Source organism: Akanthomyces muscarius, chromosome 3 (assembly GCF_028009165.1).
Source record: "Akanthomyces muscarius strain Ve6 chromosome 3, whole genome shotgun sequence".
In the NCBI taxonomy this organism is placed as follows: Eukaryota; Fungi; Ascomycota; class Sordariomycetes; order Hypocreales; family Cordycipitaceae; genus Akanthomyces; species Akanthomyces muscarius.
The window spans coordinates 3,729,604-3,753,836 of record NC_079243.1 but is presented as its reverse complement, the minus strand read 5'-3'; the positions used below and the strand labels follow the sequence as shown (position 1 = coordinate 3,753,836).

Sequence of the window (24,233 nt, the reverse complement as noted above, 5' to 3'; positions counted from 1 at the left end):
CTCGATGTCAGACATGACCGTCTTAGACAACGTTGTACGGGTGCTACGGCCCGGGAGCTATAAAGGGGGTGGAAAGTGTTGCGCAAGGCCATCATCTGTTCCGCAGCAGCCGGGCCTTTGCCCGACCGAAACTTGCTCTATCCCGACCTACACAGACGAAAACGAACGACAGCAGTGAATAGTATCACAGCGCAGCGTATGATGCATTTTCATTTCTCAGTCGCTGTTGCGCTTGCAACCCTGTTGAGAGTTGCGAACGCTCAGGCCGGGCCAAATACACTTGCTGTCTACAACCCAGCCAACAGAACGACATCTACCAACAGCACCTACTGCATAATTCCGGTCCCCAAAGCCATCATTGAGAAGATCACCAAAGGCTACAAACCTCTCGATGTGCCCACGGATATCCTTCCCGCTTTTCCCGCGGGCATGCACCCTTTGATCGTTGAGGGCGGCTACCAAAACGATATTCGCATGACCGCGTTCAACCTGGCACCTCTTCAAATCCCTTCTCTCATGCAGGGTGCCATCTTGGTTCCTTTCGCCGACGTGAGCAAGGACGGCAAAACGCCCTTCAACGTTCCAGTCAACTACTACATTGGGGGCACCAACGGCAATGATCTAGCGGCGCTGGTGCCGGCTATTGTTGGAGCCGTTCCACTATTTGAGGGAACGGTGATCGCGCCGGCGCAAATGGTGCCCGATACAGCTGCTGTACAGAGCTTGCCCGGTGGCCTGTACAGCTTTCAAGTAAAGCCGTTCATTCTTCCAAACCCCGTCTCCGGCCCTGGAGTTGTCGGTGAGGCATTCGATCTCATCTACTCGCTTACGTCTACGTCGCCGTACACAGCGCATACCTTCCACTCGCTGCTCAACAACCCGCAGCTTCTGGACAATGGGATGTGCCAACGCCAGTCACTGTACTTTAACGAGACCTTTGCGGACCCAAAGATGGCTGTCGGCAACATCACACTGTACAACCAGCCGCTGCTGAATACGCCGCCCAAGGAGATTGCTGGAACGTACACAAACGTTTACTGCTACCAGGCCAATGCAGAACTTGTTGCTTCATACATTGGCGAGACTTGTCCCATCGCTGCCGCGAGATCCAGTCCTTCTGCCAGGGAGTAGAGAACTATCGGTGCGATAATGATGGTGGGTAGGGGGCACATAATGGCCCTTGTTGCTCGGGGAGAGAAAGAAATTGTAGACATAGACGTAAAAGGCTGGTTGAATAATATAGCAATAAAATATATCATGATTAGGTCTTACATCTTGGCTGACACCATGCCAGGCACGGCGTACCGACAAATCGGCGTTTGCAACAATCAAGGAGGCGCCCTTCCACACTCACATATCGCTGGATGTCTTTGCTCATACCTTCCCGCAACCGAATATTATTGCGCGCTTTGAGCCCGCCATCACTACCTAGCTTCTCTGCCCCCCTCACTATTATAGGCGCTCACATAGACTCAATGAACTACTTCTTTCCCCTGCTTCCTGCGCCCGGCGCCGACGACGACAGCTCCGACACCGTGAGCGTCCTCGAAGCGTTCTTACCTTAGTCGAGTTGGGTATGTCGCCCTGGCAAGCGAGATCGGGCCTGTTTGTCGTACGCGGTTTCTTTTTTTGGGGGGGGGGGGGGGGGGGGGGGGGGGAGAGGGTACCTTAGACAAGATGCAGCAGCGGTGAGTCCCAATGCCATCCGACTAGCAGATGGGAACGCAGAGCCTGAGGAACCTTCGTGCCCAGTTACCAGCCTGCGTGTGTGGCTGTAGATACAGAGACAAGTGGTATCATCGCAATTACACGCCCACAATCTACTGCCACTGCTGCACGCAGTCAAACAGAGTTGGGGTAGTTAAAAGGGGGCTGATCAAGTTCCAGCCCTCCCAGCACACCACGGCTAGAAACTTTACTCTTCCCATTTTTTGTGGCGTACGATCCTCACGCAACGCCCGGCCAACACTTCCAGCCGATACTTACTGGAGGGTGCGACGGTGGCGCTAGCACCTTGCGTGTGACAAGTTGTCCCCGCGAGGGATTTGGCACTTCCCCTTGTCGCCGATATCTCGCGCGAGGTTCAGGCATTGCATACATTGCTTCTAGACCCGCTCTGTAGCTTTTGTAACCAACTCATTCAAGTCAGGCGCGCTGCCGAAGAGAAACAACTGGTTTCCTATCACTTGCATGGTAAAATAGCTGCACCTTTGTAGTAGTAGAAATTCAGCAAGAGGCAAGCCGCTTCTGCGGTGTAGATCTGACGAAGGTCGGCAAACGCCTTACGACAGATACCATCTATTCTGGCTGGCTTGCTCGAATACATGGCATGAAGTTTGGTGTAGATCGAGCGAACTTCATTTGTGTCAAGTTTCGATATGGCTGAATGGCCCATCACGGCGTGTCGCTGAGATTATTGCGGTTTGGTTTCCACGACGCTCTGATTCTTCTCCTACCGAATACTCTGCATCTGGAGAGTATTGCCCTCGGCAAAGCAGGGAGCATCCCTCAGCAGGTAGTTCAGATGCAATGTCTCTCAGACAAAAGTGACAGGCATCTAGTTTCATCTTCCCGCTGTTGTGGAGGCAAGGACTAGAAAGCATATTATCGAGGCTCCCATGGTGCGCATGGTTCGCTCAGTGTAACTCCTTGATGATATACTCCGGGCTTAATAGAACACATGTGTATGCTTCATATCGGCCACCTCCCCAACATTTATGCATTGGTGTGGATCAGTGTGTCTCTTCCTACCCTGTTTGCAATCTTGGGCTGGGATACTGGGATGAATCCTTCAAATTTCATCAAGACTCTCTTCAGCAGTATGAGTCAAATTTATTAGGAAGGGGTAAACACCGCGTCGCCGATGCCTGTCACAAGCTAGCTGAGCATCATATTAGACGGTGGCTAGCTACGCCAGCAATGAACGGATTACGAAGAAAAAGGTGCTAGAGTTATTGTATTCTCGAAATCTCAATGTCAGTATAAATCTCCAGTAGAGCCATATAGATGCTGGCCTCGCTCCAGGACCTCAATCTCATCTCCGACGCACACCACGAGTTTCTCGCGCCTCTTGCGCGCAGCCTCCAAATCCCTGTCCTCTGGCACCGCATGCATCCCCAAATATCCCAGCGCCGCCTTGTTGCCATCCTCCACCGTGCGCTCTGCCACCAGCGTCGTCGTCGGCTGCGGGAGACCCTTCTTCTTTCCCTCTGCCGGGCGCTGCGCCGAAAACGTGCCCGCGGCCGGATCGACGTTCGGCATGGTGCATCGCGACGTGCGGCACACGACGGAGAGCGTGGTCGCCAGCTTGCTATCCATTTTGTGCGTTCGCGGCGCCTTGGGCACGATGCGGCACCGTTTCCAGGATTCCTCGTCGTAGGCGGCCGCGCCGGCGATCCACAGATTGGCGCGGAAGCGTAGCGCATTCAGCGGCTGGTTCTCGCGGGGCAGCATCCGCGACACGGCCTGCACAGACCTCACGCTGTTGATGTTGATGGGCTGCTGGTCGGTGTACCCGTGCACCGCGCGCGAGCCAATGTTGGAGAGCGGCGCGAGGTTCTTGTCGGTGCGCGTCAGGGTGTCCGGGGTGCATTTGAAGAGGGTGAGCGTGCGGCGCTCAGGGTAGCCGAGCAGCTTCTTCAGCTTGGGCAGCGCGGCGGCCACTGCCGTGATGCGGCCCATGTCGATGCCGTGCGCCTCGCGATAGTGTATCGTGAACGGCGTGGGTTTCAGCTCCGACTCGGGCAGGTACCGGATCGTAGGCGTCAATGGCACAATGAAGGAATACTGCGGCGTCGCATTCCAGCTCATTTGCTCGATGCAGGCTTGGATACGCTGCATAAAGCTTGCGGGATCCGGGTCCGGGAATGTGAGGCGCACTGCGCCGCCGGCGTGAACCAACAGGTCCTGGCTGCTGCTTTCGTCGTGCGGAAGCCACAGCTCTGCGTGAATGAGTGACATTTTCGGCTTCGTGCGCTGGCTGATAAATTGCAGCGTGCGCGCGTCGTCTGACTTTTTCTCGTCAGAGTCGACCGCAAAGGAAAAGCATCTGTCGTATTGCAAGCCGGTCTTTGTGACCACGGCCCGGTCTACTTCGACGGGGCCGCACGACTTGACGGGGTGAATAAAGATGGCCTTGATGCGGACCGGTCCGTCCGGAGACGAAGCCTCTGATGCAGCGTACTTCGCGTCATACTGGTCGTCCATGTTCTTCCTCGAGGGCTTGACGCGACGCAGCTTTCGCAGCTGCCGCCAAGTCATGAAGCGCGGTGCCGTCCATAACAAGCCAAGGGTGATGGTTGCCAGAGACAGCGTCAATGCGGTGGTTGCGTACGCCATGTTGATTGCCGCCAGGGCAGCTTTAGCGTGTTGGATCACATACAGCAGCATCTTGCTACAATTGGCATTTGCATTGAGAGATGTAAAAGAGTTGAAGGCAGACATTAAAGTAGGCTCCCAGTAGTTACAGGCCCGCCGGTAAGGTGGAGCTTGTCCGAGTCAAGTTCCTGGAAGGTCGATGATATCCATCGAAATTGTCCATTTTAACCGGATTCCCCCCAAACTACGGGCTTGTGCGTGAATGGAAACATGGAGACGCGGTATTTGGTCGTGATGGGCCATAATTCGCCGAAAGTGGATGCCTTTGGGCTTGTTTGAATCGTCAATCATGCGAGACTTGCAACCGACGGTTTTTCGCGGTAATAAATGCGCGAGACAGCCGCCACTAACTAGTAGAAGAGACAACGTCGGAAACCGAGTCGGCCAATGGTCGCACCAGGTACTTACAGTGCACCATTAATACTTCTAATTCTATAGCGTGCTCTTGATTTCATCACCACCCGGCGGTCGCCGAAGATTTTCTATGCGGAGGAACGGAGGTACACACTTATAATGTATTTCCAAGCCCCTTTTTATCCCGATGGTGTTATTCGCATATCTGGGCGAGCCCCGTGCCGTATAGGAATTGCTTCATGCTGTAAAATCTGTGTACGGTACACCCAGGGCATTAGTGGTCTGCTTGCTTGCGAAAGCCGGCCATGCCATCTCCTCGGCCGCATAAAAAAGAGACGCGCCAGAAAGGTCATAGTTCTGCGAAAATTCTACATTGCAATTTCTTTGTCAACACTGGTTGGTAAAGGGTTTTCACGTTCGGTTCAACGCACCTGGAAAGTAGGAAACATCTGTGGCGGAGTTAAACAACGGTTCGGCCGGAGCAACAGCGAAATTGTTGATCGGCGTCTCAAGATCTGGACTCGCCCCAGGATTCTCCAAAATATGATGCACGGCCACAGCAGCCTTTCGCGCCTCTCTCGACTGACTGCAGTTGCGGAGCCAGATAGCTAGCGACTTCTTCAGCGCATCTTTAACACTTGCCGTGTCCACTCCCTCAACTTGGTCGTCCTCGCTGGTGGTTTCCTGATCATCGGCCAGTTTTCTGGCGCTCTGCAGGTAGAAACAAAGAACGCTTGTCGCAAGCAGAAAAGGATTGGTAAACGTGGAGGAAATCCTCCAGCGACTCTCGCAAAGTAAGCCGCCAGGCTGAATCTCCTCCTCCACCAAATGCTGCAGAGCTAGGAGCTCCATGGCAGCAACTAAGCAGGTTCTTCGTGAGTGTTTATACTGTTGACCGCATTGAGCAGGGTCTAAGAATTTTTTGTGCAGGATGACCTTGAGCTGGAGTGTAATCATGTGCAGCCAAATGGTCAAGAGTGTAGTGACGGATGGTGCATTTAGAGCCGACGCGAGGCCTTTCCACCGCAGGCTGGATGGTAGAGAGCCCCGCGCATCGCTAATCTCTCGATCAATCTCAATTATCTCGGTGTAAGGACATTGCTGGAGGTCTGTTGCTATATCAACGACCTTTCTCCCGACCGAGACAAGTCGAAGCTTGGCTAGAACATAAAGGATGGGCGTCACCTCCGTCTCGGGTCTAGAATCGGGAAGCGCTGTGGCTTCTTCGTCAAAGTCGTAATCAAATAGGTTGCGCGGACGCGACGTTTCAACATGGCTCTGCCTCAGAACTCCAGGCAGCCCAAGCTGAGTGGAAATGCTAAAGTCGAGCTGGACAATCATGGCCCAGACTCGCCTTCGCATCTCGCCGGCGAACGGAGAAATTGACGTAAAGTGCTTCGCATCGCGGTGGTAGCCCATATGCAGGGCAATCTGCACGAGGTTGGCGATGAGGACGGAGATGCCAACATCCATGTCCTTGAGATGGAAGCACTCTATAAAGGTGTACAGACACAGCGTCTCCAGCACGTGAGGACCGCCTCGTGTGTACTGGCCCAGATGAAGACATTTTATGGCTTGGCATTTGTACTCTTCCGCAAGTGCCTCTTTTTCTTCAACTTCTGATCGGCTTGTGAAGTGCCCGGCCCTCGCTTCTGACGCGACGAGTTGGCCGCTGGCTTGTGCCTGTTGGTATTGGGTTGACAGGGCCATCACACTGAACAAGAGCCCTACCCACACAATTGAGGTTTCTTCTGGTGTCTTCCAAAAGACATCGTACTAGTGTCATGATGAGCAAGTTTCTGTTCCTGAGTGGCATCTGCCAGCAGACATGCCAGGGCGATATGTACCTCTCGAAGGAATTGTCCGCTGTGCAGAACGCCTGTCTTCTCTGTCAGCGCTACAGTGGAATCAAACATTCAGCTCACTTTCTGTACCTGGTGCAACTTCTAATGTGTTGAAGAAGCAAGAAACCAATCTGTCCACCACGGGTCGAGGCGGCAGGCCATTTATTATCGATGAGGGTGTGTCGTTGATGGCAAAGCCGTAAAGTAGTTGCGGTCGCGGTTTGCTTTCTGGTAGTTGGCCCGGCTCTAGTAAAGACGGTCTCGGCTCATCCTCCTGGCAGAGGTGGTTCTTCAAGTCGGTTATGCTGTCTAGAACAGCGACCCAGTGAGAGCCACTGACGTAGCTTATGCCCTTCGCCCTATTTCTGAAGCTACCATAGTCGGAGGGCGATGCTGAGTTTGTTTGATGCGATTCTGTATCGATACTTGCGTATGTTTGCGGGCGCAATTGAAAACTTTGGGTTGTTCGCAATTTTGGCCCGCGACTCGGCGGCATCTTCTCTGACAGAAGGTACTCGGCTGCGGCGATCAGCCCTGAGACTACATCCCGGAAGGTTGTGGAAAAATTAGAATATTACGTTTACTTACAGTTGCTCGAACTAGATTGGTGCACAAGGTCCAAGACCAACGTCTCCAACTTATTTATGCGTTCTTGCACCTCGACACCAGGAGCGCTTCCCGCTTCGGCCGGCGACAAAGCCGAGGCGGGCATATTGATGAAGGCGCAGGAAGATCCAAGCCCTCGGCTTGAGCAGTTGCTGCATGGATATCTGCGATCACAACGTATTCTTGCAAACCTTGTCAGAGATGGGTCCTGGTTACTCGCTCGATTTCACAGATTGGCGATTAATTCAGGAACAGGAACGAGTCCTCACGCGCAACAGAAAATTTCCACATCACACTTACTTGCGCTTTCTGCATGCATGGCAGCTAAGTTGCGGCTTATCCCGCCGTCTTGAAGACGGAGGCCGAGACTTTTCAGCCTTGTCCGCTCCTGTGATTGGACCAACCCTTGGCGATTGTGCCCGTTGCTTCGGCAAAGTCATCGTGCGCGCTGTATTTCGGCCGAAGACTGCAGACTATAGGTGCTCGATGGATGATTTGGCAAATAACTTTACGTGTTGAAGCCGCGCCGATGAAAAGCGCGGAGCATCAGTGTTATATGTAGACGGACGGTGCGGCGTTCACCAACTCCAATTGGAGCGCTAACTAACGTTGGTGGCTGGCACCGCCCGAAGCTCCGCGGACGGTGACAGCCTCGTTCGAGGATCGGCCTTTAGCGTCGGGAGACTTACACTGGTTGGAAACAAGCTCTCAATGTTCCTCCAAATTCTCTATTGATATAGGACACAGAATTTTTGGGGCAATGAATGCGTCGTCATGGGCAAGCTAGACCGTCAAGAAGCCAGCGCGGGCGGCAAGTCCTCCGGCTCACCGCGGAGATCAACATTAATTTGCCATTCCTTTTGCAATCGATTCCGTCAACATTAGCGATATAAGGCTGCGTATTAGAATTTGTTTTACGCGGAAGCCGTTGGTTTAATACGTGTGGTTTTTCTTGTGGCAAGTTCTTCAATAAAAGAGCGACTCCCCTCGTGGTTCCATTGAAACTAGGCAATTCCTCTGCTGTTTCGCGTTTTGGAGTTTCTTTTCTTTTCGAAACGTAAGAACAAAGTTGAGGTGCCTTTGGTCATGGATCTAGAAGTAGGGACACCGGGAGTCTACCGTGAGAGCAAGTCCGTCCATGCCCATACTGCCGGCTGGAATGGCCCAGACGATCCCGAAAATCCACGAAACTGGAAACCATCGATGAAACTACGTCACATCATTCTCGTCAGCTTATTTGCGCTTTACTCGTTCGTGCTTCTCCCGTATTCAGCGTGTTCTCATAGTCAAGCCCGCCCTAACAAACAAGCAGAAGCCTCGCCACAGTCATGTTCGCGCCCGGCGCCGCCCAACTCGCCGACGATTTCCGCATCACAAGCAGCACCATAGTCACCTTTACCGTCTCAATCTATATTCTAGGCTACGTTTTGGGCCCTCTGTTTCTGTCACCCATGTCGGAGCTCTACGGCCGCCTGATCATCTACCGCGCTTGCGGCGTCGTCTACACCATCGTCACGGTCGGCTGCGCTCTGAGCACAAATACAGCCATGTTTCTCGTCTTTCGATTCATCTGCGGCTGCGCCGCATCGGCACCACTAGTCATCACCGGCGGCACGATTGCGGATCTTTACGTGCCGAGCGAGCGTGGTACAGCCATGGCGTTGGCTTGCATTGGTCCGCTGCTCGGTCCGGCTCTGGGGCCTGTCATTGGTGGTTTTGTCGCCCGAGATTTAGGATGGCGTTGGACATTTTGGTTCATATTGATACTGGTAATTTTACTTCCTTATCAGGAGAGCGGTATGTGACAAGCTAACAACTTTCTTTGTCGGTGCAGGCTGGAGCGGCAACAGTTGCGACTTTCTTCCTGATGAAGGAGACATTTGAGCCCGCTCTGCTTAAACGCCGAGCGACCATAGCGCAGACCGTCAGTGACAGCAATGGAGCCTACGTCACAGGACCTTCACCTACTCAGCTTCTCAAACGTACCGCAATCCGTCCGCTCAGGATCCTCTTTCTCTCACCTGTCGTGTTTCTTTTGTCCCTGTACACCGGATTTATCTACGGGCTTATTTACGTTCTGTTCACCACCTTCCCAGACGTTTACATTGGCAGGTATGGCTTCACTACTGAGCTCTCAGGCCTTGTCTACCTGGGTCTTGGACTCGGTATGCTTGTCAGCTTGATGTTTTGTATTTTTCTTGGCGACAGGCTCATGGCGAACGGCACAACAGGACGCTCACGGGAGCCAGAGAGGCGGCTTCTCCCCATGCTCTGGTTCTCGCTTGTTCTTCCCGTCGGCTTCTTTTGGTATGGGTGGAGCGCCTACAAGGCTGCTCCATGGATTGTTACGATACTGGGGACTCTACTGATTGGTGTTGGCTCCATGATGATTCTCATTCCTGTCCAGTCGTATCTTGTCGACGCATTCGACTGTGAGGCGGCTGCGTCAGCTATCGCAGCTGCGACTATTGTTCGCAGTCTCTTTGGTGCTTTCTTGCCACTTACTAGCGCTCCACTGTATCGAGCTCTTGGTCTCGGTTGGGGGAACAGCTTGCTTGGCTTCATTGCATTGACGTTTTCGCCTGTCCCATATCTTTTCTATAGATATGGGGAGAGGCTGAGGGCCCAATTCACCATCAGACTGTGAGTCAATAGTATCAATAGTGTCAATTGTGTGAAAATGCGTGTATTACAGTACCCTAATGAAGCCGGTGATGCAGCAAGATACGTTCCCAACCCACATCCGCAGAAAGACTTGACTAAAATAGACAATAGAAAATGGCCTATTTACGTTTCTCTCTAGGCCATATTTAAGCGAGAATCCGACAGCTTTATCCGTACCGAACGTCCTTGGCGTCGTCTGCAAACCAGTCGTCGTCAAGACACTCCTTCGTCGTCGCGTAGTTGATAATCGTACTTTTCGTCATGGTGTACGCTCGGTATGCCTCTACACCATTTTCACTGCCAACACCGCTGGAAGCTGTCAGGCCTCCCCATGGACTGCTTGGGTCGTTGCGATGGTGTGTATTGACCCAGACGATGCCTGCCCGAATATGCTCCGATATCCGGAACGATTGGCTGAGATCCGTAGTCCAGAGCGCCGCCCCAAGGCCATATATGGTATCATTGGCAAGTCCAACCGCTTGTGGCTCGTTATCGAAGCCCACCAGCACAACAACCGGGCCGAATGCTTCTTCGTTCCAAAGACGCGTTTCAATACTGAGGTCAGAGTCCGATGTTTTCCATATGGGGGCCTTTGGTTCTGCTGCAGAGCCGAGATCGAGTATAGTGGGTGGGTAGAAGTAGCCCTTGCCAAAATCGGTGTCGTCGATGGACGAGGTGCCTCTCATGCGGCTGCCGCCATGGAGAAGCTTCGCGCCGTCATCCAGGGCCGACTTTACCAACGCTTCAATGTGGCGGAGTTGCTTGTCAGAGATGACAGGACCCATGGTTGAGGCTGGGTGAAAGGGCGAGCCCATACGCTCCACGATAGACTGCGCTTTGAGTATGAGCTTCTGTCGTACCTCGTCGATGATACTGTTGTGTACCAGGATTCTTGTCGAGGCGACGCATGTCTGACCGCTGGCAATAAATGATCCAAACGCAATACCATTGACAGCCGCGTCGACGGACGCACTCTGAAAAACAATAAGCGGTGCCTTGCCGCCAAGCTCTGCCGTGTATCTGGCCAAGTTGCCGCCGACGATCGACCCAATCGCTCGCCCTGCGTTCGTTCCGCCTGTAATGTCAACTTTGCGCACTAACTTGTGGCTCACCAACCAGTTTCCCACCGTGCTCCCTAACCCTGGCAGTACGGAAAAGACACCCTCTGGAAGGCCCGCCTCAGTCAAAATTGGGCCCAGAAGCAGGCTCGTCACGGGCGTCAGCTCGCTGGGCTTGAGGATGACTGAGTTTCCTGCTGCCAGCGCCGGCACCAATTTCTTGACGGCAATGAGTAGCGGATGGTTGAAGGGTGTTATCTGCACGACGACACCCAGAGCCACACGGTCGACCCAGTTGTGCAGCGACCCCATCGTAGGCAGGACGGCGCGCTCCTCGGTACGCAGCAGCGCGGCATAGTAGCGGAACCAACGCACTAGCGAAGGCACTTGCGCCTTCATTTCGCGTATGGGGCGACCTGTTTGCATGACTTCCCACGCGATGAGTTTGTCGAGGCTGGCAGCGAGAAGCTCAGCGGCCTTATCCAGGACGTCGGCGCGGTGTTGGCGAGAGGCCAATGCCCAGACGCCATCGGCGTACATTTTATGAGCTACTTCCACCACCGAGGCTACATCTTCCTCTGACGGCGTGTGTGCGCTGTTTGTGTTAATCTCACATTAGATCTCTTGGCATGCTCCGGGAGGCGCTTACCTAGCGATTGTCTCTCCATTGGCGGGGTTCTGGACGTGCAGCCTGTGTGATGTTAGTCAAGCTTGCAGCTGGGAAGCAATTTCTACCTACATGTAGCCACTGCCAGGCGTATACTGGCCGCACCACAACGGGTACGGTTCTTCCAATTTCAAAAAGTCCTCATAGTCGTAGAGGGGGGCCATCTTCGCAACGGTGCAGAAGAGAGATCTGCCTGGGCTGATCCAATGATGAGCGAGGCGCCTGCGCATGCGGGGTATTAGGCTATAGGGTAGGGAGGGACACCTACAGCTTCGGTTACGGTCGTGGGCGATTTAAATTGGATGAATGAAAATCAGGAAAATCAGTGCGAAGATGGTCATTGAATGCGAGAAAGGTCTGAACTCTCGCTGTCAAAAACCGATGAATCAGGTTAAATCAGCGTGGCGACTTCCAATCTAACTAACAAGATGCGTTAATTGGCAATAGCCGGGCCGGGAAAGGAAAGAAGGCACCGAAGAGGGTTTGGCGACGCTGGCATCATTGGCAAGACGGCAGCCATCAGAGTGTGCCTCTCTTTGATGAGCCAGAACCATTTTAGACCAGCTATTGATGTACGACTTGTTTGCTTGGCATCGTTTCGCAGCAGGTCGCAGTCATACAAAATGTGTGATGGCCGCTCGGCCATTTCAGGCGGGTGAACGAATGAGAGTAAGCATCGTGGGTGATTTATCAATGTAGCTAAGCAAAGTAGTTTGTACGAAATTTGTTACGAAATTTGTTACGAAATTTGTTTGAAATTCTCCCGAGTCTACGACGAGCTTGATACGGTTATTGGGTTTCCGCCGCCCGATGGCTCAGTCAGTGGGGATGGTAGACGGCGATAGGCTTGGCCTGGGTGAGGATCGTGACGGGGAGAATATTCGGGGATTTTGTTTTTCTTTCGTTTTCATATTTTTTATAGCTTTATTTGACTGAACTTTTCTCCCGAGGATATGAAGATGTAATTCACTTCACCTAGACCTGCAATTAGGTAGTCAATACCTGGCAGCACCCCTGAGAAAGGAGACAGTGGGGCTAGCGTGTGCGCCGACCGAAGTTCAGCCTGGGGCCACCTCGACGGGCCAAGACGTCGAAAATCCACGCGACCCCTGGAGCCAGCTTGTCCTGACAGTTACAGCTCGACTTGACCCATCCCTACTCCCGTCTTGCGACCACCACACATTGCGTCGCCAGCCACATCTCGCCATGAAGTTTTCGACGCTGCTGACGGGCGCCGTCGCCCTCTTCAGCTCCGAGGTCATTGCCACCTCCCTCACATACCGGGTCGAGGCCCACGAGCGAGCCTGCTTCTATGCCAACACCAAGAACGCCAACGAAAAGATTGCCTTTTACTTTGCCGTACGGACCCGATCTGGATACACAACGCTGCGCAATGAGATGGGAAAGGTGCTAATGCCATTGATAGGTCCAATCCGGCGGCTCGTTCGATATCGACTATGAGGTCACCTCCCCTACCAGCAAGGTTATCATGTCTGGCGAAAAGGAGCGTCAGGGCGACTTTGCCTTTACTGCCCAAACAGCGGGCGACTACGCGTTCTGCTTCAGCAACCAGATGAGCACCTTTGCCGAGAAGTTTGTCGACATTGAGATTTCCGTGAGTGCTACGACCGCCTGCGACGGTGAATACAAGACGGCATCGACGCGAGACTGACAATTGACACGCAGGTTGAGAACGAGGCTCGCGCTGAGCTCCCCTCGAAGCAGGGCTCTAGCCCCGAGCAGACCAACGTCCTCGAGGAGTCGGTCTACAAGATCTCTGGCCAGCTGTCTACCATTTCGAGAAACCAAAAGTACTTCCGCACGCGTGAGAACCGCAACTTTGCGACCGTCATGAGCACCGAGAACCGCATCGTCAACTTTAGCATGATTCAGTCGTTTCTCGTCGTCTGCATGGGCGGTCTGCAAGTATTTGTCGTTAGATTCTTCTTCCAGGTAAGCCAGATGCCGTTGCAGCCCAGACGCTGGCACGTACTGATTATTTCCAGGGCGCTCGCAAGGGTTACGTTTGATCCGTGCGCATATAAACAAGTCTGCAATTTCTTTTACACATTGGCGGCGTGGGTTTTGAAAATTCGGTTTGCTGGGAATGGCCTGTATAATAAAAGGTGGTTAGATGCGCCCTTGTCGCTCGACACGGTTCACATGACATAGTCAAGAGTAATGGATGACACGAGCGATAAGCTACCTATAATTCTGAAATCAAACCTAAATCCTTCTGGATGTTTTGTTCGAACTACACGCGTGACAATGTATGCACACGCTCGGCTGGTTGACAGATGCACGATCGCGCGACAACCCGCACTAACCGTTTTGGGACGGCCGCCTCTAAAATTCTTGACCCAGCCAGCCCGCAGGCAGCAATCTCCAACTTTGCATCCCAATTCGCAGGCGACAACGAGACCAACCCTAACGACACCATGGCGTCCATCGCCGCATCTCTGCAGTCGTCGCTGCCAAAGCCGAAATACACGGGCGAAAATGAAGAACTCGCGTCGCACGCCAAGCAGCGCGGCCCTCGCATAGTGGGCGCCGGGCAGATTGACGAGACACAGGTCGTGCTGAAGCGCTCCGGCCCGCCTCCCTACGGCCAGCGCGCGGGATGGCGTCCACGCTCACAAGAGGACTTTGGCGATGGCGGTGCCTTTCCCGAGGTGCCGGTTGCGCAGTATCCGCTGGACATGGGTCGGAAGGGCTCCTCGACGAGCAACGCGCTGGCGATCCAGGTCGACGCCGAAGGCAAAGTCAAGTATGATGCCATTGCGCGTCAAGGCCATGGCGATGGCCGTATAATCCACACGTCGTTTAAGGACTTGATTCCGCTACGACAACGCGCGGACGCAGGCGAGATTGACCTCGCGCGGCCGGACAAGGAGGCCGTGGCGGCGACGGCCGAGCGGACGAAAAACGCACTGGCCAAACTGGTGAGCGGCGCGGTGGCGGCGCAGAAGCCAAAGAACGTCAATGTCGGGCAGCGCGCGGATCCAACCTTTGTGCGGTACACGCCAGCGGACCAGATGGGCGACAACTCGAAGAAGCAGGACCGCATCATGAAGATTGTCGAGAAGCAACGGGACCCGATGGAGCCGCCAAAATTCAAACACAAGAAGATTCCACGCGGACCACCTTCACCACCGCCACCAGTCATGCACTCGCCTCCCAGAAAGCTTACGGCCGAGGACCAGGAGATGTGGCGGATTCCCCCGCCAGTCTCCAATTGGAAGAACCCCAAGGGTTATACCGTGCCGCTGGACAAGCGTCTGGCTGCGGACGGCCGAGGACTACAAGACATTACTATCAACGACAAACACGCACAATTCGCAGAGGCTGTCAAGATGGCGGAGCGTCACGCGCGTGAAGAGGTGCAACAGCGTGCTATGATGCAGCAGCGCCTGGCGGAGAAGGAGAAGATGCAAAAAGAGGACAATCTGCGCGCCCTGGCCCAAAAAGCGCGCGAGGAGCGCAACACCGCCAACACCAGCCGCGGCCGCCGCAACTCGCGCGACTCGGCAGACTCGCGTGATAGCCGAGACTCGCGGTCCCGGTCATCCAGCTACGACTCGCGACGGTCCTCGCGCAGCCGCTCCAACAGCGAGTCGGACGGCGAGCGAGAGCGCACCAAGGCGCGCGCGGAGCGGCGCAAGGAGAACGAGCGCAAACTGCGGCAGAGCCACATGGGCGCGGAGCGACAGATGCAGGCCATGGCGCGGGAGCAGAACCGCGACATGTCGGAAAAGATTCAGCTGGGGCTCGCCAAACCCACGCAGTCCAAGGAGACCATGTACGACTCGCGGCTGTTCAATCAGTCGAGCGGCTTCGACAGCGGCTTCAACGAGGACAACCACTACGACAAGCCTCTGTTTGCGGCGCAGGACGCCATCAGCAGCATCTACCGGCCGCGCGCCAACATGGAGGACGACGAGGGGGACGGCGAGGCGGGGGATCGGGAAATGGCCAAGATTCAGAAGTCGGGCCGCTTTGGGGACGCGCTCGGCAAGGGCACGTTCAAGGGCGCGGCAGAGGTGGAGGCGCGCGAGGGACCGGTGCAGTTTGAGAAGGAGGCGGCGGATCCGTTCAACGTGGACAAGTTCCTGTCAGAGGTGGACAAGAAGGACAGTGGCGGCGGGAGCGGTGGGAGCGGTGGTGGGAAGAGGGGTTACGGGCTGCAGGATGAGGAGGATAGAGGCAAGAAGAGGGCGCGCGTGGACGAGGATGATGATTAGGCTGTGTAAAGGACTACAGGCTGTATTTGTGCTTCGGATTGGGTCGTTGATCTGCCGTGGTTGGCAGAGGCATGCATTCGGCGTCTGGGCTGCTCTTTTTTTGTCTCTAGTTGTCGATATATAGCAATTGACCAAAATGACATATGATATACTTAAGATTTACCAGGTCAATGCTAGATGCCTCCGTTCGCTTTGCTATACCAGCAGCATGCTCTAATTTTGCTAATTTGCTTTGCTTGACTCTGCTGTATCGATTGGGAATGCTGCCGCAATCAATCAGGCCATCTGGCAGCCCGCCTGTGGAGCGCTGCGGACATCGGGCGGGCTCGCGCAGGTTCCAACGGCGGAGCTCTGTGGCATGGGGCGATTTCGGGCGCAGCCGCGGACATGATGCAGCTCTTGCAATATCTCGTAGGGGAAATTCAGTAACTACCAGTGCAAATAACCATGGCTCATTTTGACTCGACTTCTTCTGTTCAAGGGATTCTTTGTCCTTTGGCGGCCGTTGCATGTGGATGCGTCCCTGAATAATTTTTTTTTTTGACATGCTTACCTCCGGCCGTTATTGCCAGCGATAAGCTACCCCTGGTCTCGAACCGAGCAAAAACAGCCAAGCCAAGAACTAGAGTGTTTAAAAAAAAAAGTCGTTATCGTGGCGCATGTCCGCAAAGGTGGTATGTTACATGGTTTTGAGTCACCAGGGCTCCGCCGCGCGGGAACGATAAGTGCTCGGCCGGGCAGTACCGAAAGCAATCGAGGTACACGAGGCAAGTGGCGGCGGCTTGGGCCAAAAAAAAAATTGGACGATAACTAGCTTGAGATAAATAAGACGGAGGGTGTCGCCGTTTCGGGCCAGGACCCTGAAAAAAACATCCAAGCTTTATCTTTTGCCAACGCGCGCAGCAACACGGCTCGCTTCTTTCACTCCACAAACACTTCTGCACCATAGAACCGTACAGACAGCTTCCCTTTCTACGGCGTTTCGATCGAGCAGACTCTCGCGCGTCATTAGAGAACCGAATCATCTATACACCCCTCATACACGCTGCACGCAAGCCATGTCCGCCACCAAGACGGCCCTCCTCCTCGCGCCGGCCGTGACCAGCACGTGCACGCTGCTCTACGGCCTCGACCAGGACCTCTTCCTGCGGCTCCTCACCCTGCGCAGCACCTACCGCGACGCCAACAGCCTGCTGCCCGCGTACTGGACGCGCCTCATGCGGATCGGCCTCCCGCGCGTGCTCTCCTTCCTCTCCGCCACGGCCGCCACCTCGATCGCGGCCGTGGTGCTCGCGCGGCCGCTGCTGCGGCAGCGCGCGAGCGTCGGGTGGTACGCGGCGGCGGCAGGGTGCGCGGCGGCGCACCTCGCGTGGGTGCCGTGGGTGACGGGCCCGATCAGGGCCATGGTGGAGGACGACGGCGTGGCGGTCGAGGACGAGGAGGGGCAGACAAACGTCGACCACCAGGTCAGGTGGCTCAAGGTGAATCTGGCGAGGACGTTGACGACGGACCTGCTGGGGTGGGTGTGCGCGCTGGTGGCGGTGACCAAGACGTTGGCGGTGGAGTGAGGGCATTCAGAGAAGGCAGAGGCTGGGGCAAGAATACTGGGAAGACAGTGGAGGAGCGACTTTTTTTTTTTTTTTTTTGTTTTTGGCATGGCCAGCGTATTGATAGCTGTTATAGGGCTGCTGTTATTCTTCTTTGGCTTTTTTGTACGCTTTTCATTTGTTGCATATTGGACGGCGCTTGGAGAAGGGGATGGAACTGCCGCAAACGCAACGGGTTTCGGTCTGGCTGCCGGACAGGCACTGTACATGTATAATATGTCTTGTGCTAATCTCAACACCACTCACATTTTTCATTTGCAGATTATAAAATCACCCATTTTGAGGAGATGACAATAATTATAAAAATTTGGACATGACTAAAAAATAAGGCGAGTCGTAGGATGGACGGAAGTGGCAGCTAGTTAGCTGAACGCTAGCTGACCCTGGCAGGGCTTATTGTGCGGAAACACAAGGCAAACTCGGCAATGCCCTCGAGATACGCAGGGTCGGAGTTTTGCAATCTGCGTGCGCACCAGTAGCCTTTATTTCTGAAGAAAAAAAAGAAAAGAAGAGGCACGGCCCAGCATCGCCGAGCAGCGCGTCACGCCAGATGTGGTTGGATGGTTCGGCGGGCAGGGCTGGGAAGCAGGTCTAGGCTACCGTCGTCATTGTGCATGCACATACAAATACTGTCAAGCATGAGTGTTGATTTGACAGTGCACTGGGATGACATGCAGTGAAATAATCAATTGCTTTCTGTGCAAGATCTTGTCGATATCTTCTGGAGCTCTGTCCTGCCATGACGTGGAGACGTCATCCCCTAGCGCGCTGGGCCTAGCAGGGCTCGCTGTGCTGGCGTGCCGAGTCACCGATCCATCCGATAGCCGTTCAACCCGCTAAAAATCGGTTTCGCCTCGCCCCGGGCGCATGATGAACCCTCTGCCCCCCCTGTGGCATTATTATCAGTAGGTACCCGTCGCTGTTTGCCTGTGTCGGCCAGTACACTTGACATGGGCAGATGGGATGGCATCAGTCCAGTACAAGATGCGCAAAGAAAGAAGAAAAATGACCAGGGAAATGAATCGAAACCATGCGAGCCAGATCGTCCCTGCAAACGGGTTTCCAATCACCCCTTGAGCACAAGATTGACCAGCCATCTCCACTGTTGCTCTGTCAATCCTGTCCATCGCGGGTCCACAGCTGCCCATCTGGAACTTGAATTATTTCATCGATTATCCTGTCACTGCCAACCCGTCACTACTGAGTAACTACCGCGCTGGCGGGCTTTTTCTCAAAGCGCCGCTCACCAGCTAGCTGATCGTCAGGGGGGACGCACACCGGCGCCGCCATCGCATTGCCAGTGATGGGCTCAGGCGGCTTCAACCTGCCACCGCAAACTCGCCTCGACGACGCGCGTCACCAGCCCACACCCTTTGCTCATCCCTTTGGCTTTGGGCTTTGCAGTTCCTCAAAAGGCCCCTCGCGAGGCTCGTTTATTCCAGTGCTGGTAGGTCTGGGGCTAGTTGGTGCCAAAAATCTCCACCGTTCTCTGCCGTCTTGGCCAGTCGCCGCCATCTCCGGCCACACACACATGTAAAGAATGGCCATGGCCGCAAAAGGTACCTGCGCCGCTACCGCCAGGGGCAACCACACCTAAAAAAAGAACCCGTTCCTGTATCTGTAGGTACCTTTATTTATTAGTGGCGGCTGCTTCAAAGACTGTCTCGTATTTGGAAGAGGCGCAGCACCACCATCTTTTACCCAACGGGCCAACCACGTCTCCGTCCATCCCGCGTCGACGTCCCCTCGACAGCTCGCCTCGGACATTAATCGAGGTCTTTTTTTTTTTTTTTTCTTCTCCATCAGCAATCGCTTTCATTCTCCCAAAACCATCTTGGCACTCGTTAACATTTTCCTTCTCTCGTTACACATCTAGACCGCGCGAGGCAATAACTTTATCCTCCAGCTCGTTTGCAACGACCCCCGCCATTTAGGCGTCTTGGCAAGCCTGCCTAGTATCGCTTCTCGGCCGACCACGCCCCTCCATTGCGAGCAATCTATTAGTCGCGAGAGGAAAAAAAAGGCAGCAGCGCAGCCTGATTCCCACGAGACGCCTTTTAAATTGCGACCACTCAGCCTGATTTCATAGTGCACCAATTTTCTTCGTTCGCCTCTCGCTATATCTAATCCATCATGCCCGGCTACGAGGACGAGGGCGATCTCATGCCCTATCACGGAAAAGCCAGCCGCGCCGCCACCACAAAGATGCCCTGGTGGAATCCTCGCTACTGGGCCCGCAAGGTCTGGATCGCCATTGTCGTCGTCCTGATCATCATCATTGTCATTGCCGTGGCCGTCGGCGTGACAGTCTCCAAGAACAATGCCTATCCCAGCTACAAGGAGCTGTCCTACACGCTGCAAGATACATGCAAGTACCACCCTGCCCGTCCGCGCATCTCGTAACATAGACTAACAGACTATGCAGACTCTGGAGAAAACTTCTTTGATCAGTTCAACTACTTTCACGATTATGACCCTGGTATGTTTCGGCCTGGCATTTACTGAAACCGCCTGCTAACGGACCTACAGCCCAGGGCTTTGTGCACTATGTCGACGCCGCCGCCGCCAAGCAATATGCAAGTCTACAACGCATCTTCACTGAATCAAAAGCCCCCACGCTAACAATTGTCAGAACCTGACATACGCCACCCAAAACTCGGCCGTCATCAAGGTCGACACCACCGTCGGCCCGGGCTCCAAGCCCGACGCCTCCACCGGCCGCTTCTCCGTGCGCATCGAGTCCAAGAAGACGTACAACAAGGGCCTCTTCCTCTTCGACGTCAAGCACACACCCCTCGGCTGCGCCACCTGGCCCGCGCTCTGGCTCACCGACGCCGCGCACTGGCCGGACCACGGCGAGATTGACGTCCTCGAGGCCATCAACGGCGGCGACGCTGGCAACATGATGACGCTGCACACGGCGCAGGGCTGCAGCATGGGCGGCAAGCGCAAGATGTCGGGCAAGGCGCTCGACAGCTCGTGCTACGTCAAGGACAACAACAACGCGGGCTGCGGCGTGCAGGCCGCCGGCAAGGACTCGTTCGGCGAGGCGTTCAACCAGAAGCAGGGCGGCGTCATGGCCGTCGAGTGGCGCGACGACGGCATCCGCATGTGGCAGTTTATGAGGGACGCCATCCCGGCCGACATTACGGGCAAGAAGCCGACGCCGGACGCCTGGGGCACGGCGGCGGCCGACTTTCCCAACACGCACTGCGACATTGGCGCCAAGTTTTCAAACAACTCGATTGTGGCCAACATTGACCTGTGCGGCCAGCTGGTCGAGGCCAGCTGGAACAGTTCGAGCTGTGGTAAGTTTCTCTCTCTCCCTCCCAAGAGTCATGTATCTTGAGGAGATGCTAACTGAAGTGTGAACAGGTGGCGGCGGCGCCAAATGCACAGACGTGGTCGCGACCAAGCCGACCGAGTTTGCCAATGCGTACTGGGAATTCGGCGGCTTTGAAGTGTACCAGGCCTCGTAGGCTCGTGTGCGCTATTCAGTTTTGAGCTTTCTGGAAAGGCTTCAATAGGATGAAAATTAGTTAGAATGACTTGATACCACTTAATTCACCAAAAACACTTGCTTTAGCCCGTGTAGTCTTGTATCGCAAGCATGTATCTGCGCACGCCGGTTCGACCGCCAGAGATGCGGGCACAAGAGGAGTGGATCTCTGAGATGGACGTATGCAGACACTTGAACTCGTGTAGTTCTGTAGCTCTTAGCCACAGTGTGTTGTCTATGTATTATACAGATATATCGGGTAAGCATACCCCATTCTCAACGCATCCAACAGTACATCTCTCTATTCTAGAGACGTCGAGTGGAGATGTACATTGCCGGAAAGAAAAAAGCCAGATGCCGCCAATAAACGCCTTTCCCATGCCCAGTAGTATAAACCAACACAAACTCATCGTACAAAATCTTACCGCCCTTTCATCATCCCCACCATTTTCCACACTCTCGGGGTTTTTTGTTTTTTATTCATCGCTCGGCTGTCGCATATACGCATCAATGGCCGCCGAAAAGGCCGCAAACGCCGCGCACCCGCCCGCCATGGCCGTCGGTCCGGCATTCTTGGCCAGGATGGCGCCCGTCACGCAGCCGGCCGCCACGCCGTTGGCGAGGTCGTTCTTGGCGCGCATGCCCTCGATGCCGCACTCGATGCCGGAGAAGAGCGCGCCGACCTTGCCAAAGTTCTTGGCCATGGAAAAGGACCGCGTGCCCATGTCCTTGAAGCCGACCTTGAGCTGCTGCCGGAGCGGCATGTTGGCAATGGCCTGGTGGGCCTGGTTGCCCGCGAGGGATGTGCCGACGGTGTCGTAGGACATCTGCAGTGGGTGTTGAGGTTAGAAGAGGGAAAGAGGGGGGGCGGTGGCGGAGGAACGTACAGAAGCCATGAACATGCCGAAGAGACCACCCATGCCGAAGCCCATGACGCCGGACATGACGGATTTGCCGACGCACGACTCCATGGCTGCTTTCATCTGTTTTCGGTATATCGGATTAGCTTCTCATGTGTGGTTGCGATGTCGAGAGGGGTCGCGCGGTTTGAGAGCGAACGTACAGCTTTGACGCCCTGGTCCTCGGCGCTGCCGCCCATCGGCACTGGCGGCGCGCCCATGGCGCCGCCACCAAGAGGAAGGCTCATTGTATCGGGTATTCGAGTTGTTATCGTGTATGCGACTGCGGAAAGTACAGTCGCCCAAGGGGTTTTGAAGCGGAGATGGGCGTCGAGATGAGTGCTGGCGAGAGCGATTGGCCTCCTGATGGTGATGCGAGAGCTTGGGTCGGAAGAATTTTTGCCGGGGGTGACCGCTAATTTTTTTTTTGGACGGCTTCAGAGACGCGGCCCCACGGCGGCGCTGAGCGTATTATGAGAGCATCAAACGTGGCCTATGAAAACGTCTAAGGATTGAAGATTATTACATTAAATTTGGTTTTCCAAATTGAGCTTTATACAGTATTTATAGAACATTGGTACATTGCGTGTTTTTACATGGCGCTCGTTTGGCGCAGAGTAAAGCTGCCGTCAGATTATCTACGAGTCCGTTCCAGTCCGAGGCTGTGGCGGCCTTACGCCTCTCGCCACAAGAAACGAATGTAGATTTCGTTCCATTCGCGAAAACTGTTATCTCTCATTAGCAAAAATATACTCCCCCTTGGGCAATACTCCACCTCGGGAACATACCATGCTCTTCTGCCGCAGCGGCACCACGCCGTCCCGGACCCAGAAGCCCCAGCCGCCCATCATGTTGGCCAGCATCATGTCCGTCGTCAGCCGGTCGCCCACGACGGCCACCTGCGAAGCGTCCGTCACGCCCGTCTCCGGGTGCTGCCGAAAGTAGGCCATAATCTCCGGCCCGCACCCGGGCTTCTTGACGGCGTGCGGCAGCACGTGCACCCCCGTGCTCTCCTCGACGGCCGCGGCCTGGGCGAGGTTCTTGTCCCACGACGTGGCGCCCGACGTGTTGGAGACGACGAGGAGCTTCCGCCCGGGGTACGCCTTGCGCAGCTTCTCAAAGTGCTCCTGGACACGTGTGTGTGAGTTACACATCCGACGATCTTGACGGGAAAAAGAAAAGGGGCGCGGGCGGGAGCAAACCTTGTAGGGCTCGTAGACGTGCTTGGCGTCGGGATACGCAAAGCAGTCGTCCTTGTCGAGGACGACGGCGCGAATGTTGGCTTGCAAACCACGGGCGTGCAGCGCGCTGTCGAGCGGGATGGGCAGGTCGTTAAAGGTGGAGACGGTGTGGTGAGGCAGGCATGTGCTCGGCTTGAAGAGGAGGCGCGTCGCGTTGAGCGAGGCGGAGAGATTGAGATTCATGGCGTGCGCGTGCGATGCAGATGTTGCTGATGGGGATGAATGAGTTGTAGCTGGAGTGAGGTTGAGTCCGCAGGTCGAGACAGCGCCAGCTACCCCGGGCTCCACCAACGACCAGCGCGAAGCCAAGGGCCGTGTAATGTGGTGTAATGCAGCGTCTTTAATTTTGATGAGGAAGATCTTGTATACTTGGAGATTGCCCAAGTGTGCGGGTATGAGAAATTACTTTTAGGCCGAAAAAAAGAAAAGAAAAGAAAGGAATTATCGACGAGTCCCTGCCGCGTCTGGGCTGCACTTGAGAAATCAGCTGGACACCGTTTCTTACACAACCAGCAGGAAATCATGAGAATACTATAGGATACTATATATAGTCTGTGATTAGAACAGTATGTAGGTAAGAAGACTCGCTGGTAAGTTCTAATGTTCATGATAGGCCCACTAATAGTTGACTTGTCATAATTAGCCAAGTCTCTGCGGACCAACAGAGTAGCTGCCAGCATCCTTACAAACCACATGATGAATCTATCAACATCCGCATTACAGCAATACTAATATATAGTAGTACTTGTTACTACATATATTTTATATACCAACTATGTTTCTATACAACACTAGTTCTGCAGTGGCCACAGCCATAACTACAGCAGCAAAACCAAGAGGCGTCAGGTTAGCTGCAGCTCCCGTCACGGGAACATTAGTAGGCTGGTCTGGGAGAGGTGGGCTGGTCTGAGAACTATATGAGCTCGTCTGTGAAGGCGAGTCGTTGCCATCAGAGCTGCTGCTGATCTTGCCAGCGTCGCAAGAGTTGGCGTCGGCGTTCTGACCGTTGAGTGTAGCCAACATGGGGCCAATCTCGAGGGTGCCGCCACAAAGAGCAACGAGGGTCTTGACACAGTCGTTGAGCCACTTGCCGAGCTTGCCGACCTCTTCGCTGGAGCTGGAGCTGGAGCTGCTCTGCACCCTCAATCCTCTCCGTGCTAAGAACATAAAGAAAAA

At 54.6% G+C, this 24,233-nt stretch overlaps 12 protein-coding genes across 12 annotated transcripts; 6 read left to right on the top strand and 6 right to left on the bottom strand.

Annotated features, from left to right (window-relative positions):
• Positions 1-198: 198 nt before the first annotated feature.
• On the top strand, positions 199-1,131 carry LMH87_002606 (uncharacterized protein; the record flags this gene model as incomplete). Its single annotated transcript, XM_056194088.1, has 1 exon — positions 199-1,131. One exon carries the CDS (start codon positions 199-201, stop codon positions 1,129-1,131), a length of 933 nt encoding a protein of 310 aa, XP_056051061.1.
• Positions 1,132-2,976: 1,845 nt separating this feature from the next.
• LMH87_002605 (uncharacterized protein) lies at positions 2,977-4,338 on the bottom strand (the record flags this gene model as incomplete). Its single annotated transcript, XM_056194087.1, has 1 exon — positions 2,977-4,338. The coding sequence occupies one exon, from the start codon at positions 4,336-4,338 to the stop codon at positions 2,977-2,979; it is 1,362 nt and encodes a 453-aa protein (XP_056051060.1).
• Positions 4,339-4,968: 630 nt separating this feature from the next.
• LMH87_002604 (uncharacterized protein) lies at positions 4,969-7,287 on the bottom strand (the record flags this gene model as incomplete). The annotated part of the gene is made up of 5 exons (XM_056194086.1): positions 4,969-5,099; positions 5,163-6,507; positions 6,579-6,610; positions 6,666-7,094; positions 7,164-7,287. The coding sequence occupies 5 exons, from the start codon at positions 7,285-7,287 to the stop codon at positions 4,969-4,971; spliced, it is 2,061 nt and encodes a 686-aa protein (XP_056051059.1).
• Positions 7,288-8,509: 1,222 nt separating this feature from the next.
• Positions 8,510-9,828, top strand: LMH87_002603 (uncharacterized protein; the record flags this gene model as incomplete). Its single annotated transcript, XM_056194085.1, has 2 exons — positions 8,510-8,950; positions 9,016-9,828. The coding sequence occupies 2 exons, from the start codon at positions 8,510-8,512 to the stop codon at positions 9,826-9,828; spliced, it is 1,254 nt and encodes a 417-aa protein (XP_056051058.1).
• A 184-nt stretch (positions 9,829-10,012) lies between these two features.
• On the bottom strand, positions 10,013-11,734 carry LMH87_002602 (uncharacterized protein; the record flags this gene model as incomplete). Its single annotated transcript, XM_056194083.1, has 3 exons — positions 10,013-11,498; positions 11,553-11,594; positions 11,643-11,734. The coding sequence occupies 3 exons, from the start codon at positions 11,732-11,734 to the stop codon at positions 10,013-10,015; spliced, it is 1,620 nt and encodes a 539-aa protein (XP_056051057.1).
• Positions 11,735-12,776: 1,042 nt separating this feature from the next.
• On the top strand, positions 12,777-13,600 carry LMH87_002601 (uncharacterized protein; the record flags this gene model as incomplete). The annotated part of the gene is made up of 4 exons (XM_056194082.1): positions 12,777-12,929; positions 12,997-13,185; positions 13,257-13,523; positions 13,577-13,600. The coding sequence occupies 4 exons, from the start codon at positions 12,777-12,779 to the stop codon at positions 13,598-13,600; spliced, it is 633 nt and encodes a 210-aa protein (XP_056051056.1).
• A 267-nt stretch (positions 13,601-13,867) lies between these two features.
• Positions 13,868-15,811, top strand: LMH87_002600 (uncharacterized protein; the record flags this gene model as incomplete). Its single annotated transcript, XM_056194081.1, has 1 exon — positions 13,868-15,811. The coding sequence occupies one exon, from the start codon at positions 13,868-13,870 to the stop codon at positions 15,809-15,811; it is 1,944 nt and encodes a 647-aa protein (XP_056051055.1).
• Positions 15,812-16,869: 1,058 nt separating this feature from the next.
• On the top strand, positions 16,870-17,379 carry LMH87_002599 (uncharacterized protein; the record flags this gene model as incomplete). The annotated part of the gene is made up of 1 exon (XM_056194080.1): positions 16,870-17,379. One exon carries the CDS (start codon positions 16,870-16,872, stop codon positions 17,377-17,379), a length of 510 nt encoding a protein of 169 aa, XP_056051054.1.
• Positions 17,380-19,551: 2,172 nt separating this feature from the next.
• LMH87_002598 (uncharacterized protein) lies at positions 19,552-20,897 on the top strand (the record flags this gene model as incomplete). The annotated part of the gene is made up of 5 exons (XM_056194079.1): positions 19,552-19,786; positions 19,844-19,897; positions 19,948-19,994; positions 20,051-20,726; positions 20,794-20,897. 5 exons carry the CDS (start codon positions 19,552-19,554, stop codon positions 20,895-20,897), a joined length of 1,116 nt encoding a protein of 371 aa, XP_056051053.1.
• A 496-nt stretch (positions 20,898-21,393) lies between these two features.
• On the bottom strand, positions 21,394-22,064 carry LMH87_002597 (uncharacterized protein; the record flags this gene model as incomplete). The annotated part of the gene is made up of 3 exons (XM_056194078.1): positions 21,394-21,744; positions 21,805-21,900; positions 21,981-22,064. 3 exons carry the CDS (start codon positions 22,062-22,064, stop codon positions 21,394-21,396), a joined length of 531 nt encoding a protein of 176 aa, XP_056051052.1.
• A 390-nt stretch (positions 22,065-22,454) lies between these two features.
• On the bottom strand, positions 22,455-23,240 carry LMH87_002596 (uncharacterized protein; the record flags this gene model as incomplete). Its single annotated transcript, XM_056194077.1, has 3 exons — positions 22,455-22,541; positions 22,605-22,943; positions 23,019-23,240. 3 exons carry the CDS (start codon positions 23,238-23,240, stop codon positions 22,455-22,457), a joined length of 648 nt encoding a protein of 215 aa, XP_056051051.1.
• A 579-nt stretch (positions 23,241-23,819) lies between these two features.
• On the bottom strand, positions 23,820-24,224 carry LMH87_002595 (uncharacterized protein; the record flags this gene model as incomplete). Its single annotated transcript, XM_056194076.1, has 1 exon — positions 23,820-24,224. One exon carries the CDS (start codon positions 24,222-24,224, stop codon positions 23,820-23,822), a length of 405 nt encoding a protein of 134 aa, XP_056051050.1.
• Between the last annotated feature and the right edge of the window lie 9 nt (positions 24,225-24,233).